Below are 20,221 nucleotides of genomic sequence, written 5' to 3' on the forward strand. Positions count from 1 at the left end.
ATACACAAAGTTCAGTAAGGGTGAGTCTCTGGGTAAAGCTGTTTCCACAGCCACTTCCTGCTCCTGCCTAATCCAAATGAATTTTTTTGAGGTAGGTTTGTGGTACAAAGTGCAGAGATATGAGAATACAACACTTACTTTATTTGAATAAAACAAGCTGCTTAATGTTTACCCTGATGCTAACTCAAGTAGTAATTGCTGTGTTGTCAGCTGCTGCTGTTGCTGACTTGAAGTGCAGGTCTTTCTGGTGATAAACAAATTAGATGGAAAATCAGGGCAGTCTGCATCTGATAAGATTCAGCTGTTAGCGTTTGTAACAGAAGAATTTTTGTTGTTGTTGTTTTATTATATATCTTGTGCTAGACTGGAAATAATGTCCTCTTCTAGTCAAGAAACATTTGTTGTGGAGAGAGAGCTTCTAATGATGTGAACAGGAAGAACATCGTGGTGCTAGAGAGTATCCAGAGAAGGGCAAAGAGGCTGGGGAAGGGTCTGGAGCACAAGTCCTGCGAGGAGAGCCTGAGGGAGCTGGGGGTGTTCAGCCGGGAGGAAGGGAGGCTCAGGGGAGACCTTTATCACTCTCTACAGTTCCCTGACAGGAGGGTGTAGCCAGGTGAGGTCAGCCTCTTCTCCCAGGCAGCCAGTGACAGGATGAGAGGACAGAATCTTAAGCTGTATCAGGAGAAGTTTAGGTTGAACTCCTCACAGAGAGGGTGATTTGACATTGACATTGGAAGGGGCTGCCCAGGGAGGTGGTGGAGTTACCGTCACTGAAGGTGTTTAAGGAAAGCCTGGATGTGGCATTTGGTGCCATGGTCCAGTTGACATGGTGGTGTCTGGTCATGGGTTGGACTCGATGGTCTCGGAGGTCTTTCCAGCCTCAATAATTCTGCGATTCTGTGAGCATGAGCGGCGGCAGCAGGAAGGTGAGCGCTGAGGGCAGCGCGGTGACCTCTGAGACAAAGGGCGGGCATCAGCGGAGCCTCGGCCGCCGGCCCAGCGCCAGCTTGTGGGCAGTGCTGACCTTGGCCTTGCCGCTTGGCTCTTAAGGAATCAGAGGTAGCGAAGGTGAAAGACCTAACGCGCTTCTCCCCTCGGCGGGCAGCTGGGACCTGCCGCCTCCCCCCCGGGGCGGAGCGCGGCCCTCGCCCCTCCCGGCCCGGCCGCGCCGCTCGCTCCGCGCCTTCGCCATGGCCTTCGCCACCCGCCATTTCGTGCGCGCCGCCTCCTCCGACGCCGCCACGGTGGCCGCCAAGAAGCTGCTCATCAAGCATGTCACGATCATCGGCGGCGGCCTCATGGGCGCGGGCGTCGCCCAGGTGAGCGCGGTGCGGCCGCCCGGCCGCGGGGCGGGGGGGAGCGGAGGCGCCGTGGCGGCCGCGGGGCGGCCGAGGCCCGGCGAGTGCTCGGGGCCGCGGTGCGAGCCCTGCGGCCAGCGCGGGTCCCTCCCGAGCTGCTGCTCCTGCGCCTCCTGCGCGTCCTGCGCTCCGCTCGGCCTCTTCGCTCGGAGCCGAGCCCGGCCGTGCTGCTGCGCTCCGCGCTGTCCGCGGGCGGGAAGGGGCGAGGCAAGGGAGGGCGAGCGGTCTGCCGGCGGACCAACATTAATAAAACCCACAACAAATCAAAACAACCCTCCCAGCGCTTCTCTGAATGTGTTATAGTCCGTGTTCAAACTCCTTCGCGCTGTGCCTTTCCAGGCTGTGTTCGTGTGGGAAGCAGTGGCTGCGCTGGCGCTCGGCCGTGGCCGGGACGCGCCCCTGCGCTCCGCTGCCGGACTGCGGCGCGTTTGGGCTCGACTGCTGCCGAGGCGGGGTACAAAGTACTGCTGCTCTCTGCTTGCTCAGCTTGCACACTTCTCCTCCTCTTGCTAATCCGCACGTCTTCAGACGGGTTGGCGAGAGGAACCAAGGCTGCTTGTTTAATTTGTTTAAGGTGGTTCTTAAGACAGTGCGTGGACTAGTTGTAAACAGTGTGTAATAATATTTGGAAAATGTTGGTCCAGAAAGAAGCTTCTTCTAACTTGCCAAGGGAGCAGATCAAGTGACACTTTCCCAGTAGAATGCAGCACTAAAATGAGCATATATCTATCATATATTCAGAATTATGAAGTGGTTAATATTTAAATAGGACTTATTTTCCATTGCAAGTTTGATCTCAGGCCTTTGGCTTTCAAGTTCACCTTTAACTTGATAGCTTTGGGACATGAAACTGGACAGTCCTTTCAGTGATCTAAAATTTAGGTACTTAGTTAATTCAGAGAAAGAGCCTGTTGCCCAGGGTACCAGCGTAGTTCACAAACTTCACAAGAGTAAGGGAAGTAGGCAGACATCCCCAAGTGGAAATGGATAGTGAGACTGGAGCTGCAGCTCATGAATAGCAGTTCTTCATTTTAATGAATTAATAGGTTTCCTTCTCAGAACTGAAGATTTCCTGCATACCTGGCAAATCTCTAGCAAGAGGAATATAGAGTTGTTTTTTTTTTATTTTATTTTCTAAGGAAATAACTAGCTGTTTATTCTTATCTGATAAAAACACTCCTCTGTATCTTGATAGTAGAGCTTGAGGCTTCTACTGAAGGAAGCATCAAAGAACAACTTTGAAAAGTTGTTCTCATGTTTGAGGAAGATGCACACTATGCAAAGCTTATAGTTTTCCACGGAAAGTGAGCTGATCTTCATGTTCTGTTAGACTGCACTTTTTCAGAGAGCAGCTTGTCAAGAGAAACATGTCTGCTATTTGACAGTAACAGGGGTTGCAGGCCTCTATACTGTTAAGGACCCAGGATTGTTTTGCTGACCATCTGCCTCCAATTTATCAATCCAAAATTATCTCAAAGCAGAGGTCATTGTAACACTGAGTGGTGTCTCCCCTGCACCCTGTTGATAAAGCTGCTTTTCATCCCTTTTTGAACACTTAAGAAACTGTGTCTCTGCTTGCTTTTTCATACCGTCAGGTGAAGCAAACCTCTGCTAAAATGTATGGCTGAAAGCTGTAATTTTTGATTCTGCCCTGTGAAAAGCTTTTCTGTATGAGAAAAGCATTAATTGACTCCTCAGCACTCATGTTTTTAGCATTCTTAAGATCATTGGATGGTAGAGTCTAGGCAAGTGTTGTTTGAGTTGCAAGGAGATGGTATGATCTTGTCTCATTTTCTTCCTTCCTGTCCATGTAAATATGGTGGGGAAAGGGAGGTGTTAATTTTTCTAGGATTTTTCACCAGCTGGTCAGTGATGGTGTCATAAATGGATCCTCAGTGAAGCATCTCTTATAAACGTGCTTGGTAATGATTTTTCATCTGAACATTGAAGGGTCTTGCTTCACTGTTACAAATAATCAGCAGCAGATGAAGTGTTAGGAGTAGAAATACAAGCTTGGTTTAAGTGGTTTTTTTATGATTCAGGTGTTTTTATGGGATAACCATAGTGAAAATAAAAAACTAAGTTGGATAAAGAAATGCCCATGTGCAGACTGACCACTTGTTAAAGCTCTATTGCTGCTCTCCAGAGGCAATCTGGCATTTCTTTATTTGCTGGATTAGTAGGCAAATTGGATGAGAATATCACCATGCTTTTCTTCGTGAGATATCTGTACTTTCCATTTCAGCTAGCTTTGTTGGAGTAGGTCTTGTGGGTGCACGAGGGTTTTTAGTTGCCAGGTGTAAGGTTAAATGCAAGGTAAAAGATTGCTCTGAAGTTGAGTGACTTTAAAATCATCAGTGGAACCATGGTTTAACATCTGTTTTACACAGTTACTAAATTACAACCCTGTTAGTTCAGGGATTCTGAAAGTGGAGGTAGGCTGTTGCTCACTAACAAGAGGAACATAATTAAATTAATAGTGAAGTAACAGATAATGAACAGCTGATTTTTAATATGCTGATGCAGTGTGAGAAAGTGATATTAGACGTTTGAAATCAATTTAAATACCAACCAAAAAGGCAATCCAATAGGGCTGTCTGTAGCTGAGCCAGTGTTTGTACCAGGTGTGTAGTAAGGAGGCTTTGCAGCCACTCCGGTCTGTGCAGAGTTCTGGAATGCCAAATGTTCACTGCTGCTCCCCAGCTCCACTGTCACCTTCCTGTTGTTGCAGGGACATGCTCATGGCCTGACAGCAGAGCTGTGTTCTGGGGACCCAGGGTTGGTCATCCCTTGTGCCACCTGCTCACCCTGCCTGCGTTCCAGTTTTGGTTTCCACAGCCCTTTTTCTTTACAAGATCCAAGGATCTCAGCTAAGCTGCTTGTTCCTTTCAAGACAGCTGTTTGTTCTGTAGTCATGGCCACATAATTTAGATGCCTTCAGACACAAGATTCTGCAGACATTGTGAGGGAAAGAGGGATTTCTTTTTCCTTTTCCCTCAAGCTGTTTGAGACCTTTATCCCTTCAGCTTCACCCCAGCTGTGTACAGGTTTTTATGATTTTTCTAGTAAAGTGCATTTAGTTCAACGTTCTTTAGCTCTCTTTTGCCTAATTATTGCCTGGCATTTGTCTGTCAGCACAAGTCAATATGGTTGGTTGTTTTATGACATTGATGTTGAATTTTTTTTTTTTTTTTAACTTTCAGGTTGCAGCAGCCAGTGGTCACACTGTGGTATTAGTAGACCAGTCAGATGAAATCCTTAAAAAGTCCACAAAAGGAATTGAAGAGAGTTTGAAGAGAGTGACAAAGAAGAAGTTTGCAGATAAGCCTGAGGTTGACATCTTCTTTATTCCTCTAGGAAAACTTGGGAGAATAAAAACTGCCATATTGAAGTTCTGATATTGCAGTTATGCATTATAGAGCATGCTTAAAAAGAAAACATTCTTCACTGTGTGCTAAAGAACTTGGATTTTCAGTTTGGTTTTTTTTAATTCAGGGAGGTTGAAAGATGTTTTACCTCGTTTCCTTTCCTTAGTAAACTCCAGCTTTGATATAAAGATTTAAACCAACTTAGTGATCTTTTAAAACAGATGCTAAGTGTGAAATGGAGTCAAATTATTCATCCTAACTTGATAGCAAGCAGTTTTTTGAGTGGTTCCCTGGGAATGCACCCATTTTGTCCAAAAGCAAATAGTAACAATATTATCTTAATACCTGAGTAAGGAGTCTTTTTTTATTTTATTTTTTTTCCTCCTAGCACTTGGGCACAGGATTACTGCAAAGGAAATGAGAGTGCATTTCAAGTGACACATGTTAGATGTCTAACTTTGTATTTGCATTGCTGAGTAAGACTTGCACACAGCGAGCCACTGTGGAGCTGTTGATGTGTCTAACATTGTGTCCTAAGGGTTACTTGTTGCTGTGCTTGTTTCTCTAAACTCCACAGCAGTTTCATTTCTTCTTTTGATACATATTAACATATACAATGTATACTGATATTGATGACTCACAGAGAAATGGTGCAGCAGGCAAAGGGAGTGAAAAGGGCTTGTTTTCAGGAGTATGGAAATGCCAGGATAAGTAGAGCGTACGTATGTAATTATGGGGAGTCTTTTAATCAAAAAGAAAACTGTCCATATAATACTTGCACTTTTAGTATGACATGATATTCTACCATGTAGAGTTTTTTTATTGGTACTATGTCTCCATTTACCCTTGGCTGAAAGTCTTGCATTTCTGTTTGATTTCTGCCCTCACAAACTATGTCAACAGATTTACTAGTGAGAAAACATTTTTTTCCCCACTTTTGCACTGAAACTGTAGCTACTGATTGACCAACCAGGTGATCACTCAGCCTCTTGTGCTGAAGGTTGGACTGCAGCAAATGGTCTTCCTAAAAGAATGTGTTTAAAAGTATTGTATTTGCTTCAAAACCAGATTTGATTGGCTAGGAAAATTTTCTCAGTGGAAAGCATTGTACCTGTACACACTTAGAACTTTCTCATTGGTTTGGAAATGTGACAGACTGCCTGCATTTTTGGGGGGTCAAAAGCACCTGAGCACATAAGGGGATTTTCATATAAAAGTAAATTAAATCACTGTAAACAGACATTACAGCGTCTTGAAAATGTTTCAGGCTGGTGCTGAGTTCATTAAGAAGACCTTGAAGAACCTCACAACAAGCACAGATGCAGCATCAGTGGTCCACAGCACGGATCTGGTGATAGAAGCCATTGTGGAGAACCTGGAAGTTAAAAATCAACTCTTCAAGAGTCTGGATAAGTTTGCCCCAGAGTATGTGTATTTTTCCTGTTACATTTTGAAACTCAGACTATTTTATTTTCTGTTTTTATACTTGCAGTTAGTTCTCTATTTTCTTAGCTGCTTTATTTAAAAATGAGTTTTTCTCTCTTAGACTAGCTCCAGACTGTCATGTTGGTGTGGAATACTTGTTGTGCTAGGTGCAGTTCCAAACACTCTCAGGTGTGTTGCATTGCTTCATTTGCTTGTTGCATTGCTTCATTTGTTGTTCCAGGTGTGTTTAGTCATTAAGGTTGCCCATCTACTTGGCAAGTTCAAATCTAAATCCAACTGCAAATGCAGAACCGTAAAATGAACTTGTTCCAGTACAATACTTGTTGTGGGTTATGGTTAATGTTGTGTTCCCATACTTAAATAGGGAATTGGGGTGATAAAAAATTTCTTTTCAGCACACCTGACATAATCGGGTTTTAAGAAGTCTCAGCTCAATAGTGTCTTAAATGAACTAAGTTTACTTTGTATTACAAGAGTTTGGAAACTGCTCATTGCTGGTTATTGTGTGTGGTGTAAAAGGGTAAATAGTATTTTAGTAAACACTCATTTAGTTACTTAAAGTCCCTGGAAATGTCTTTGAACTGTATTTGGTAACTGTTGGAAGCTACTGTTGAATTCTATCCAAATCCAAAAATGGTGTTAAGGTGAGCGTGCAGACTCAGGAAGTTGAGCCTTGTAACTGATGAGTCAGGACCACAAGACCTTGACTGCTTGCAAGTTGAGATTTTAACTAGTGCAAGTAAGTCTGGGGTATTGGCTAAGAGGTATTCTAGACTGTCTAGCCTGTCAACTGGGCAAGCTGTGCCTTGAATATCATGTCAGGGGAGAAACGATGTTATCATTAGTTGACTTCAGCCTGGGGAGATTTTCAGGCTTTCTCATACTGTCAGTAATTAAAATTACCTGGTGTTTTTGAAAACAATAAATGATCACAAGCAGCCATGTACTGAGCACAGGGTAACTTGCCATTGCCCTGACACACAAAAGAAAGTAGCTGCCTTTCACATTTAAGAGAGTACCTTGTTATGGTTGGATTGTGCTTATTTTGTGCAAACAGACCATTGGTTGTTCGAGTATTTAATGAGCAAATTAGACTGTAGTAACTGGCAAACTGTCTAAAACCAGTCAGCAAGGAAATGTGGGCATAGAGACTTGGACATAGGGACTCATTTGAAAATATGTGTGTTTGGAACACCTGAGGCTATTTTTCAGAAGTCTGAGCTGTTCGTCAGCATAGCTGCTGTAAAACATTGAATTTTACATTACAGTGTTAAAAGATACTGGAAATTGTTCAAATATGCTCCTGCCCATTGCAAAAGGGTTGATTTTGCAGGGTTGGGAAAAATGACTAAGACAAGAAGCCTTCCTTTTAAGAGGATATTTGGAAATTATTATAAACATACAGGTAACTTATGTATAGGATAAAGGAAGTGAAGTGAATGGCGAAGAAAATGGGTTGCAGTGTAGAAGGTCTAGATGAAAAACCTGTAAAATAGTGGAACTTAGTAGTCAGATGTTTAAAATATTAGCTATTGGATATAAAAAGGAACTTGTAATTGTGAGAGAATATAGAGTTGCAGATCATGTGAGTAATATGGGGAAAGACAGAAACGTCTAGTGTTTTTCCATGTGTTAGAAGAAAGCCATAGGCTTTAGTCATCCCACATGGCACTGTGCTAGAATGGAAAGCTCTCCATGTCAGTGCAAGCATTCTACAGCCTTTTCTAAGACTGAATAGTTCGAAATTTACAAACCTATTATATGGACTAACAGTTCTGTCAGCTCAGTAGGGGGTGGTAGACTTGTGGTTAATTGGTAACAAAGACAGGATTTGTTTAAAGACAGCTTTGAGGCTCAGGAGGAGCTTTGCTTCTGAGGGGCTCTGGGCATTGATGGCCCTCTGAAGTGTGGGTTACAGGCAGAGACCAGGAAAGACCAGGCTGCTGTGGAGGGAGGACTTGGCTTCATTCAAATCTCAGGACTTACCACAGAGGTGGATGATAGCAGCTGGAAATGTGAGGGGCTAGGTATGACAGGTGTTCTGACAAGATGATGAATTCTGCCTGTGAAACATAAGCTTTGTGAAACCCTGCATTTTTCTTCTTTCGTGCTGTATTTCATGGCTCATGCTTTTCCTCAGCTGCAACATGTACTTGTTCATCTCCCATTTTTGCACTATGAATACATCTCCAGGGAAAATAAATAAGCCTGGTGAGTGCAAAAAACTAAAATATTACATTGAAAAAACAGAGCACAGTTAACTTAATTCCTCTTCCTTTTCTTATAAAATAACTGTAATTCCTCTGAAAGTGGATCTATAAATGTAGGGGATGGGAAAGCTATTTTTTTATTGAGAGAAGTTGTATTTGTGAGTGGGGGGAGAATTTCTCTTAAGTGTTTAAGACAAATGTAATAAGCCAGGAGCATTTGGCAACCCCAGAGCACTTCGGAAACTCAGGGTATTTTTCATCTGGGTAACTGTCCAGGTGAAATAGTGGATGCTGTTTCTTGGGTGTCATCAGTCTGAGAGCATACAGGTTTATGTTCTTGGAACATTGCAAAATTCCTTGTGTATGTTCTATTCTTCTCAGTGTTATACTCACCATATTTGATATATATTACTGTGTTACATGGTCATCATCTTTGGAGCAGACTAAAGCATTGCTACCCTCTCTTCAGTTTTGTTTTCCTTTTCTTGAATGGAGTCAGTCTTGCATTTTCATTTTGAAAAAGGTCAGGCAAGGATTTTGTAGACACTGCAGCACTTTTCCGAACAGGGTCATAACAAATATGACAAAAGAACTTTTGGGTATCCACTTTAAGAACTTTTTGGTACTTGCTTTCTGTTTTTTTGTGGGATGTGGGAATACCCATCAGTATTTCTTGGTCTAGGATTTACCTTTAGATGTGGAAACTCAGCTTGGACCTGGCCAGATTTTTTCAGCTGTTCACTGTGTTAGAATGAATATGTTATAAAACTGTTCCAAAATGAAGCGTTGTTCAGTGTTTGCTGTGTAAGGCAGCTGGACTGCATGAGTCGGGTTTATTGGAATGGTCGATTTCTCTTGTGTTGGGCTCTGTTTCTGACGTCTTCCTCTGAGCCACTAGATGGCACCAAGAGAAAGCACACTGGTGCTGGGAAAGCCATCGCTATGGCTTCGCTAGTACTGGCTTTCCAAAGCCTCCTAACTCGGCTGTCACCTGAAGCATGGATTGTGTAATTCTAAGTCACAGAGGCATGAAAATTCTATTTTAAACTCAACTGAAATCAGTTGGTTGGTCAGAGAAGAAAGTGTAACTCAAATGCACTTCTTCACAGTGCAAATTCAATGCTGTTCTTTTTTCCAAGGCTTTATGTTGTATGAGGCTGCAAGTATTCACCCACAGAAGAGCTACTGAGGCAATATCTCTTACTGAACTCAGATATAAACCTAGCAATGATTATATTTCACAAATCAATGTGCTTAATTTTTATATGACTATTTTAATATTTATGTACAGTGGCAATTTTTTGGTGAGGATAAGTGACTTCTGTATGCACTGACCTTGCAAGGTCAGAACTATGAAACTCAGACTGCTCCTTCTAGTACCTCACCTCAGAGCAATGTAAAGCCACTTTATGCTGGAGAGATAACAAAAGAATATTTGTAAGAAGAGTAAACAGGAACTTTCAGGATTTTTTATTTCCTTCACTATAATGAAAAAGAAAACATAATAAAAAATGGAAAACAAAGTGGGTGTTTTTGTCCTGAAATGTTTTCTTTTAATGCCACTATAAGATGTCCCCATGGCTTGGACATAATTTTTCTGAAAGCTCTGTTGTAAAGCTCAGTTACATCTTAGTACAATGTAAGCAAAATATCAATGTAGATAAACATTTGTTGAGTCTAGTAGGATAACTTTTTGAAGGGATAGTAGGATGCAGCCCAGAATGGAAGGTAGGTGTTCATCTCTTATTTAGTTTCTGATTTTTGTGATTTGAAGAAAAAGCCATTTCTGTAAGTTTTTGGTGTGATGTCACTATAGTGGAGCTGTTGAGGTTTTGAGATATTTTTGGGAAGAAAAATCCTAACAAACAAAATACCCAAACCATTATAAATTGCAGTTAGTAAATCTGGTTTAAGTCTGGAAAAAGACTTCATATATGTCTTAAAATTCTTGGCATTTTGTGTATCCTTTGCAGTGTCCTATGCATGGCAGATTTTACCTTTTCTCTGTTTTTTTCCCATCAAATCTTTGCTCTGTGGGTAGGTTTGCTCATCATGTCTATCACTGGTCATTTTAAAACAAAGTAGATTGCAAATTTCCCGTAAGACTCCGAAGTGCATTTTTGACATGGCATTTGATTGGGTTTCAATAACTGTGTAAATGTGTTGAACAACAAATAAAAATACCCTTAGGTTTCCAGGATTGCTGAAGGAATTACCTGGAATGGATCTGGGGAGTTAAATAAAATTTTCTACTTGTGCAGTCTTTTTTTCTTGCACCTAATAAAAGTATTCAATATAATTCCTCGGGAATCAGAAACTCACACGGTCTTTGCAGTGGTTGTTTAGTCATTCCTGTGCTTAGACCTCAGCAAAAGGACCATGATAAACTGCTGGGATATTTCTGAGAATTCTTGGATGGTTAACCAATATTTCTGTTTAGTGCCTCAGTCTCCTACTGTCCTTGATGCAGTCTATATATTTCTTATTTCCAGGCATACGATATTTGCAAGCAACACTTCATCCTTGCAAATCACAAAGATGGCAAACGCAACCACCAGGCAGGACCGATTCGGTGGTCTCCATTTCTTCAATCCTGTGCCTATGATGAAGCTTGTGGAGGTGAGTGTCTTGTGAGCACACCTTACAGGGGATATTATGATCACCTTCCATCATAGTAACAACTGCAGCCCAGCAGTGCAATTGTCAGCAGTAGGATTTCTGTTAGATCGACAGAGCTGATCTCAGTTTGCAGCTGTTCTGATTTGGAATTAGCTACCTCTAGTGATTAGAGGGTGCTGCAGTCTCTGTTGAGGGGCAAGTTTAAGAGACAGAGGTAACTTCTTCAGTCTCAAGGCTCCAGAATTCTCCACTGAACTGCCAACAGAGGCGCTGTTTATAGCCGTCATTTCAGGCAGGCAGGCTTATTCATAAGAACTGCTGCTACTAGTGTACGAATCGATAGAAAATGCCAGGAGATGAAATCTTACTGCCTTGTGACTTTTGAAGCAAAGTCAGTCGTGTTTGTTTCAATGTTTCCAGTGCTACAGGCTGGGAACAGAGCGGCTGAAATCTGACCAGAGGAAAAGGATCTGGGAGTGCTGGCTGACAGCAGCTGAACATGAGCCAGCTGTGCCCAGGTGGCCAAGAAGGCCAATGGCATCCTGGCTTATGTCAAAAATAGTGTGGCCAGCAGGACAAGGGCAGTGATTGTTCCCTGTACATGGCACTGGTGACCTTAAGATTTGTGTCCAGTTCTGGGCCCCTCACTACAAGAAAGACACTGAGGTGCTGGAGCATGTTCAGAGAAGGGAAACAGAGCTGGTGACAAGTCTGGAGAGTAACTCACATGAGGAGCAGCTGAGGGAGCTGAGAGTGTTTAGCCTGAGAAAAGAAGGCCCAGGGGAAACCTTATCACTCCCTAAAATTTCCTGAGAGGAGGTTGTAGTGAGGTGGGGTAGCTGTTGCGACCTGTTATATCAGGAACTACATCTGTTCAAATGGTTCTCTAGAGTGATGTCTTTGTGTTTCCCAAGACAACAGAGACTATGTAGCTTTTAAAGTTGTTTTGATACACTGTAATCTCTTAAGTGTGCTCACAAAGAATGGTCCCTTTTACCATCCATCCATAGTGGCTGAGTGGGAAAGTGTCTTAAAGAAACACGTAATTGTGAAATGCTGTTAAAATAGTGTTCTGTGTCTGTTACATATATATCCATTGAAGTTGGTTTTTTTGCAAAACATTCTTTGAATGTCTGGAAGAGTGTTCTGGATTACATTGCTGTAATGGGGAAATGAGATTCTGCTCATAAATATGCTTATGCTTTCTCTGCCTTCCCTCTACCCAGGTCATCAAGACTCCAATGACCAGCCAAAAGACTTTTGAATCACTAGTGGATTTCAGTAAAGCAGTAGGAAAGAGTCCTGTCAGTTGTAAGGTGAGTAGGTTTTGACTGTATAGTGTTTGGAGGGTCTGTTCTTGTAGACTGGTAATTTTAATGAGGTGGGTTTGAATAGCTGTAAGAGCACTTCAAAACTTTCCAGGCTGTTTCTTGTCCAGTTTGTCATCTCTTTTAAAAGCAGTTTGACAAAACACCCACATTTGCCACAAAGTCTTCAAAGTTCAGTGACTTTAGACAACTTGTCTGGAGCAGCAAAACTCACAAGCATCAGGGTTTACTGTTATGGAGTCTTTTTTTTCAAGTTCTGCAAAAACTTAGACTGGAGAGCATGAGCAGGAGCTCATCTTTAGCCATGCCAGAGACAAGACTGCTGCCTCTTGTACTGTGAGACAGTTGGATGAATCCTCCATGGTGTGTACTCATTGCAAGTTTTTCTTAAAACTACACTAACTAGGAGCCTATTAATCTTCATTGCTTCTCAGCTTTGGGTTTTCTTCTCTAGAGGAATACCCTACTGCCAAAGCACACTTTTTCTGAATCCATTAAGCTGTGGTCTGGATAGCTTTATGCAAGCTACTGCCTTGAGATTCACAGCTCCCAGGAGACATTTGCTCATAAGAAGGGCCTGCAATCTGGTAGTTACCAGTGTTAAACATCTGGATGCTGGACTCTAATTCTGGTTGTATTCTTTAATTCTGGCTATATTCTCTAAATTCTGGCTAAATTGTTCTGTGGTCCCAGTTGACTTTTATCCTGTTTCTGTCACAGTTTTGCAGTATGCAATGTGTAGAATATAGGATGAATTGTTATAAATTAGCTTGGATAGAGAATAATGCAGTATTCACTCCTGAACTTTTTTTTCTTTAAATTCTTGCTTATAGAAGAAACATTGCTTGGAATTCTCTGGATTAAATATTGAGATAAAATGGAATGAATAATAAACATCTGAAACAGTAGTAGTATACAAAACAACGCTATATTTGCAAAGCTCTTTCTCTTGTGTTTGTACTATTGCTTTTGATAAATGCTTGTGCAAAAGAAGTTTTGTATTCATTTGTTACCTTCTGATAGCATGTGTCTTATCTTTTCATTGTTAGTGTTGATGTTTGCTGTAAAAATGATCCTAACTTTCAAAAGTATGGGTCACCAGTGAGCAGTGAGGGAGAAGTAGACTATTTAGTCAGGAGTGTTTCTGGTTGTGGACACACACACAAAAAAACCTGCTAGGGAAGAACTGCTTCTCTCCTATCCTTCAGGAAATTGTATCATTAGAATCTTGATAAAGAAAAGACTGTCCACATTAAATTGTTTTAAGATTAATTGCTTTGGGCTTGTAGTAGTCTTATTGTGCTCAGTCATGATGACTGCTTATGTGCCATTCCTTATTTGAATTTCGCAATGTTTTATGCTTTAATACTGACCGGATAAGTGACATGAAAAATGCAGTTCAGAGAGTCTCTTAAGTAATGCTACAGTAAGTGTCTTCATCCTCCTGTTTCATTTGTCATGTAGCTTTTGAGTATAGTTCTGGTAAAGCGTGTTTACTTAGGATTCCTATTTTATTTTTCCTAGGATACTCCAGGGTTTATTGTAAACCGTCTGTTAGTGCCGTATATGATGGAAGCTGTTCGACTTTTTGAGAGAGGTACTTGGTGGGATATTGGATTCAGGGAATGTTGACATTTAACACTGCTAAATGTTACATTGCTTCAGAAAAGTCTTGGGATTCCCTCAAAATTTTCGGACATTAAAGGCTGGAAGTGAATAGAGAATGTTAAATATGAGCCAACATATGCGACTGGAAAGGCCTTCCCTTCACTTTGAAATGTCAGGTTATGCAGAGTTGGAAGGTACTAGTTACTTGTGTGTGAAATTCCTGGTGGTGGAAAATATTTCTGGCTTGGAGGTGACAAGGTGAGTGTAGTGCCATTGTAAAAATATCCTCTGCCAGCTATTCAGGAACTTCCCTCTCTCTCCTAGGAGATGTTGATAAAAGTGATTGAAAATCCCATAATGGGACTATTAGTAAAGTTCTCCTGAGTTCATTTATATGGGGCTTGTGAAAGAAGCCACCAGTTTTGAGGTAAGTGGTATATTAGTGTCACACTACTGGCACAGAAGTGATTTGGGCTCAGCTACTGCCACGTAAAACTTCCTGTTCCCCTTCTGTGTACTTTTTTTTAGACATAGGTTCTTCAGGAACTCCAGTCTCACTGCTGGTCTCTTTTACATTAATACATAGGTAGAAATAATCATGAATCCCCAAAGAACCACTGAATTTTTCAAAGCATTGATGCTTGTTTTGAAAAGAAGCCAATAATGAATGTAGTAGATAAAGATGAAATTACAGACTATAATTGCTTTTATTTCAAGTGCTCTGCTCATAGCTTCGTGGTACTAAGAATGTCATTTGAAACATTTTGTTTTTGAAATCACTGCTTTATTACAGATGAAAGCACTCCATTTTCAGGATTCCACCAAATATGCTTTAAATATTAAAAATCTCTTTTGGTTTGATCTCCCCAAAAAAAAAAAAATCAACACCACTACTTGTTTATCCATCAACAGATGTACCTAATTACATCTCAAAGGAAGAAAAGAGCAAATTTAATGACTTGAAAGGCAAAGGCATGAATGCAAGGGGGCATTATTCTTTTAGAAAAAGTCAGTTTTAAATAAAGTATGTGGGTGTTTCAGTGTGTTTAAAAGAGGTGCCTTTGTTAAGTGACATGTATCGTTGTGCATATTTCAGGAGACAACAGAACTTTTAATTAAATGCAGAAGAAAACAGTCACTGAGTTTGTATGTTAAAACTGACTGCTTTCTGCCTAAGCAAAGCAATATTTTGATGTAATCTTTATTCTTTTTGTATTTTGTCCCACAGTATGATATTTCCAAACTTGTTAAAGTTAATTTGTGAATTTTTAACTCTAATGAAATCTATTTAAAAAGCTGGTTGATGTCTTGAGAAGGCTGATGGCTGTCTTTTAATTCATATGTTCCAGTGAATCAGGTTAAATTTTTATCATATCCTTTGTGTTTATTCTCAGAGTAGACACTTGAGCCAGATTGTCATCTACATCAGAATGAAATTGTGTCTCTTTCCTGGTAATCCCGAGCACTGAAATGCCATTTTATTGGGCTAGTCCTTGAGTTTTTATTTATACAAAATCTCATTCTGTTAAGTGTGTGCTTTTGCATACGCAAAATACCTTTAGTATATTAACAATGACTTAAACAGGGGACATATTGTAAATATTAATGTCTAGTGGTCTGTACTTCTCTGTTCTTAGTGGAAAAACTAAAAAGCAGTCAGCTAAGTTTCTGTGGAAGTCTGCTTTATACTAGGAGAGACTAGAATGAACTAGGGATATAGCCCTTGTTTGCCCTTTTATTATTTTTTATTGTATTATAATGAAACTTTAGTGTGGCCAAGTCCCAAGTTTAGCAATGTGGGACAAATCTGTTGATAGAACAAGTATGTATACTGACATCAACTGCAGATGAGCTGAGGATTTAGCTGTGTTTGAATTTGGGAAGCTGAAATTATGTTAGAATTAGGTAAGGCTACTCTCCGCAGCTTCTCAGAAATAAAATGAGGCTTGAAAAAACCATTGTCGGCTTTAAAGAGTAAAGGGAGGTATAGATAAATTATTAGTTCATACAGAACTGTCACTGAAGTTGTTACCTTTACAAGAGATTTTGTAAATTTATTTCTAAGGTTCTCTGATCTTAGGTGTATAAATTGCACAGGCTATGTCTGCCAAGCTGCCGGACACCCTGAATACCTGTACGCATTGAGCACGGAGGTTACTTAACAAGTACCTCTGGGGTTTGTATAACTTCATCCTTTTTATAGGATCTGCAGAGAAAATGCACTGCCTTTATCAAAATATGAGTTAGAAGTATGTAGTAGAGATGCATCTGCTTTGATGACAGTCTAAAATATGTATGCAGCTAAAGAATGAGGTTACAGTTAACTGTGACAATGTGGCAATGCAGGATTTGTATTTTTATAGGCACAGACTGAAGTAGAAGTAACAAATTTCTGATAATTTTGATTATTTCTTTTTAAATAATGTTGGAATTAATGAATTCAACTGCACTTGCACAGTCATTTCAGGTCTTTCCTATCTGCCATCTCTGATCCCAACAGATATCCCCTGGTGATAGGTGCTGTAGCTAAACATGTTACTCAGCTGCTCCTGCTCCCCTCTCCGTGCCTGCCTTACCCATCAGCTGGATATCACTTGTGTTCTGGAAGTTGTAGTGTAAGGGTAGCTCCATCCTGTGCATCATTCAAAAGCTGCTGCTGATCTGACGAAGCTGAAATTGAGTTGTTTCCTTACTTACTCTGTTCTGCTGCCTCTAAAAGAAGCTCTTGTTTCTTCAGTGACCAGTCCTTCCTTTAGTCATTCTGATAGGTTCAGCACAGTAGCTGTGGCTCCATCAGTAGTGCAGTGCTCTGTATTTAAATGCAAGAGGAAGCCAGGAAAATGGAAAGCAGGCCTGCAGGGCTTGCTTTTTTTAAAATTTTCTTTTGTGAGAGGTTCAGCTTTATGCTTCAGCATGTGTATGCTGACTCCAGTTTTTGTGGCTGTGAAACAAGCAGAGATTTCTGTGAAGAGCTGCACCAGGGTGAAATAACACCATGTTAATTATTTATAAGTGGTGCCAAGGAGATGTGGAATCTTCTCTGTTCATCAAACTGTCAATCTTTTCTCTAGGAGATGCATCAAAGGAAGATATTGATGTTGCTATGAAGCTTGGGGCTGGCTATCCCATGGGTCCATTTGAACTGCTGGACTATGTTGGGTTGGATACCAGTAAATACATTGTAGATGGTACTGCATGCTTATTTTTTTCTGCTTTTCCCCTTTTTAGCTAAATTGTAGATGTTCTAATGCAAATGTGACTCTTAATTATTTAAACTGAATGTTTATGGTATAGCCTTTGAACTGTTGAGGAGAAAGGAGTTAGAATTCAGCTCAGAATGCTGTGTGAGTGCAGCATTTGTACTGCGTGCCTGTACCCTTTGTACATGGGGACAGAACAGTGGTGGCTTTGCTGACTTCATCAGGTGCTACTGGAAAGTAATAGTATTAACGTTAATGGTACTTTATATAACTAAAAAGGATCAGTGACATCTACTGGAGGTGGGAAATTCTGTTGAAAAGCAGCAAATGTTGAAACCCCCTATCCTTTTTCTACCAGCCATATATTTTCATTCTTAATTAATAAGAAACCCAGTAAATACTTCAAAGGACATAAGTGAACCATCTCCCTCTCACTTCATTTAGTAAGTGGGTAAATGTCAGTACAGTAACAAAAACATACATAATTGGTGACAGCTCATTGATGGTTGTTGTGTTTTTTTGAATGAGCAGCTTAAACATCCTCTGAGCCAGAATGTCACTTTGAAGATGGCATTTTCAGTGGAACTTCTTTTGCTTTTAGTCAGTACTGTGGAGTAGTGTTACATTGTTCTAAGTAACTGTGTGTTTCAAAGGTAGAAACTCAATTTGGAATTTCTTTGCACTTGAATTTCTTCTCAGCAGAGCCTTTATTTTATTTCTTTGTACTTAAATATGTTTCAAAAGTTCTCCTTAATTCTTTTAAAAAATCCTCAGTGGTGGAGATTATAAGGTGTTTGGAGAACACTGAGCTTGAAGACTAATTGTTAGATTTGTGCATAATTGTCAATACTGATCTGGGCTTTATGAAGCTGTACTGAAGGGTCTCAGAGAGCCTAGAATAAGTTCCAGTCTTTCTTCACTTTTCTGACCTTCTAATGGTTTTCTAAGGAGATGCAGATCTCTGTTGTCTTTGCATATAAACAGAACTGTTACTAATTCATCCACTTCCCTTCCTTTCCAGGATGGCATTCATTAGAGCCCAACAATCCTCTTTTTGCACCCAGCCCACTCCTGAATAAACTGGTAGAAGAAAAGAAGCTGGGTAAAAAGACTGGAGAAGGATTTTACAAATACAAATGAACTCCAGACCTCAAGAGGTGTTAAACTATCTGTATATGCTATTCAGTGTTGCCATAATACAGGTGTTTAAACCTTCCCAAGGGTGGCACAAGCTGCGTTTAGAACATAACTCACTTGTGAGCTGAGTGATTGCACTAGTTAACTGTGGTCAAAGCTTGATTTGGTAGATTGTTTATTTCTTGTAATTCTGAAAATCTTTCTATGTACAGTGCCTTCATGAAATGTTGATTTTTCTCAGGTGCAGTACAGAATGACAAGTGAATTTATGTATTTGAAACATTATTATATTGATGGGGAAAATCCTAAAAATAACCTCCCTTTCTTAAAAATAAAATTTTCAGCAATTCTGTATTGAGTCTGAGGGCTTGCAGTTGTGTCTTGGATGGAGCCCACAGGGTGGCAGTCTCTTCCCACGCTGGCAAACGCAGCCTGGACAGGCAGTTGGATGTTTTGTTAGGATTTTTTTAAGTGCACCGCTAATCTGTAGGTGTAAATTACAGTGCCTCGAACAATAATGTTTTGAAGGACATATTTAAAAATAAATAAAGAATCCCGCAATGGCAGGCTGTTTCCCATAGCAGAAGGTTCCCAATAAAGCATTTAAAAGCAGAGCTCATGATTTGTCTTGGGGTTTTCTAGCATTTTCAATTAGTGGTTGGGGGCCTACTTTTGCTAGGTGCTGTAGGAACATAATGAAGATTTCTAGGTGATTTATGTTCTCAGGGCATAAGCTAGGACACTGGTGAACGCTTCTGAATGTTTTCTAGAGTCCTGTAAATTGACTCTATTTAAAGTGTCATTTTTACACAATACACTACTACTGTAGTTGAGTACTTTCAGGATTGCAGTTGGGAGTTTGTGCTGTGTAAATAAATAAGTGTGTCTGGCTGTGTGAGGCAACTTCTGTTTTGCAACTTGATTTCCTTGGGTTTTAGCAGAGTTGAATTTGTCCATGGTGGGAGTGCATCAAATCCTACCTTTTCTCCTAGTATTGCAGAGCAAGTAGGCGTGAGGATTGGTGTTCCAGTTCAACTCGGTAGTAGTGTTCCTTTACTTTCTGTACTAAGTGCTTATATGTATATTTTTAAGTACAGAAATTATGAATAATTATTTAATGCCAAGTTGCCTCTTCCTCCTTCTTCCATCATTAATTCAGATTGCATATAAAGAAACTGAGGATGACAGATGTTAATTTCCTTGTACACAATCACACAAGAAATCTCTGAGTAGGGAACAAAATTCTTGGTTTATTGGATCCTGGTTCTTAATTACTTGTCATCTGATTTTGGGCCACTTGTCTTGAAAGGAAAGGGTTAAAGGAAAGAAACAGTACTATAGACAGTCTCTTTCCTTTACTAATATATTGTTAAATTGACTTGGTTTTACTAAAATACAGTCCACTTCTTACATATGAAATCTGTTTCATTGAAGGTTCTTAATGCTCATAGCTCAGTTTAGTGACTTTTAAGTACTGCAGGGTGAAGTTAGCTTCAGTACTACTGTTTTCAGTAGTAATTAAAAGTGGGAATGTGTATTACTCTTGTGTCTTAAAAAATGCAATTTGTTTTTTACGAAAACATTAGGTAGAAGTAATTTGCTACTGCTCCCTTTACTTGGATGATTTGATTTGGAGAGGGGTAGGTTTATAGCAAGGCATAGGCTACTTAATGTAAAATGTGCAAAATAATATTCACTATTAAATGTGATATTTTAGAAAAATAAACTTTCTCTAAAACAGTGTTTTCCTTTCAGGAGCTCTAACAGGTACAGTATATGTATAAGTAATAAATAGAAGAAACCTGAAAAAGAGGCATTTGTAAGTTGAACTTGCTATTTGAGAAGAAACTTCTCTTTTTAGCAGAATAGGCCCTGTGAAGGTACTTTAATGGTGGGTGGGGATAGTTTATTTTATCAGCATGTGGAGTGCTGTGCCAGGATGAGTAG

General features: G+C 40.3%; 1 protein-coding gene across 1 annotated transcript; it reads left to right on the top strand.

Moving 5' to 3' along the window:
- The first annotated feature begins 1,020 nt into the window (after positions 1-1,020).
- Positions 1,021-18,888, top strand: HADH (hydroxyacyl-CoA dehydrogenase). The gene is made up of 8 exons (XM_048305242.1): positions 1,021-1,319; positions 4,562-4,690; positions 5,994-6,151; positions 10,875-11,001; positions 12,228-12,317; positions 13,854-13,926; positions 17,009-17,125; positions 18,159-18,888. Exons 1-8 carry the CDS (start codon positions 1,191-1,193, stop codon positions 18,275-18,277), a joined length of 942 nt encoding a protein of 313 aa, XP_048161199.1. The 5' UTR covers positions 1,021-1,190; the 3' UTR covers positions 18,278-18,888.
- The last annotated feature ends 1,333 nt before the right edge of the window (positions 18,889-20,221 follow it).

This window comes from Corvus hawaiiensis, chromosome 5 (assembly GCF_020740725.1).
Source record: "Corvus hawaiiensis isolate bCorHaw1 chromosome 5, bCorHaw1.pri.cur, whole genome shotgun sequence".
Taxonomy (NCBI): domain Eukaryota; kingdom Metazoa; phylum Chordata; class Aves; order Passeriformes; family Corvidae; genus Corvus; species Corvus hawaiiensis.

Bases quoted from the DNA above. Each gene is read 5' to 3' on its own strand.
- HADH (XM_048305242.1), top strand. From the start codon at position 1,191: ATGGCCTTCGCCACCCGCCATTTCGTGCGCGCCGCCTCCTCCGACGCC. The intron at 1,320-4,561 runs GTGAGCGCGGTG...TTTAACTTTCAG, and splicing joins TGGGCGCGGGCGTCGCCCAG to GTTGCAGCAGCCAGTGGTCA. The intron at 12,318-13,853 runs GTGAGTAGGTTT...TATTTTTCCTAG, and splicing joins AGAGTCCTGTCAGTTGTAAG to GATACTCCAGGGTTTATTGT.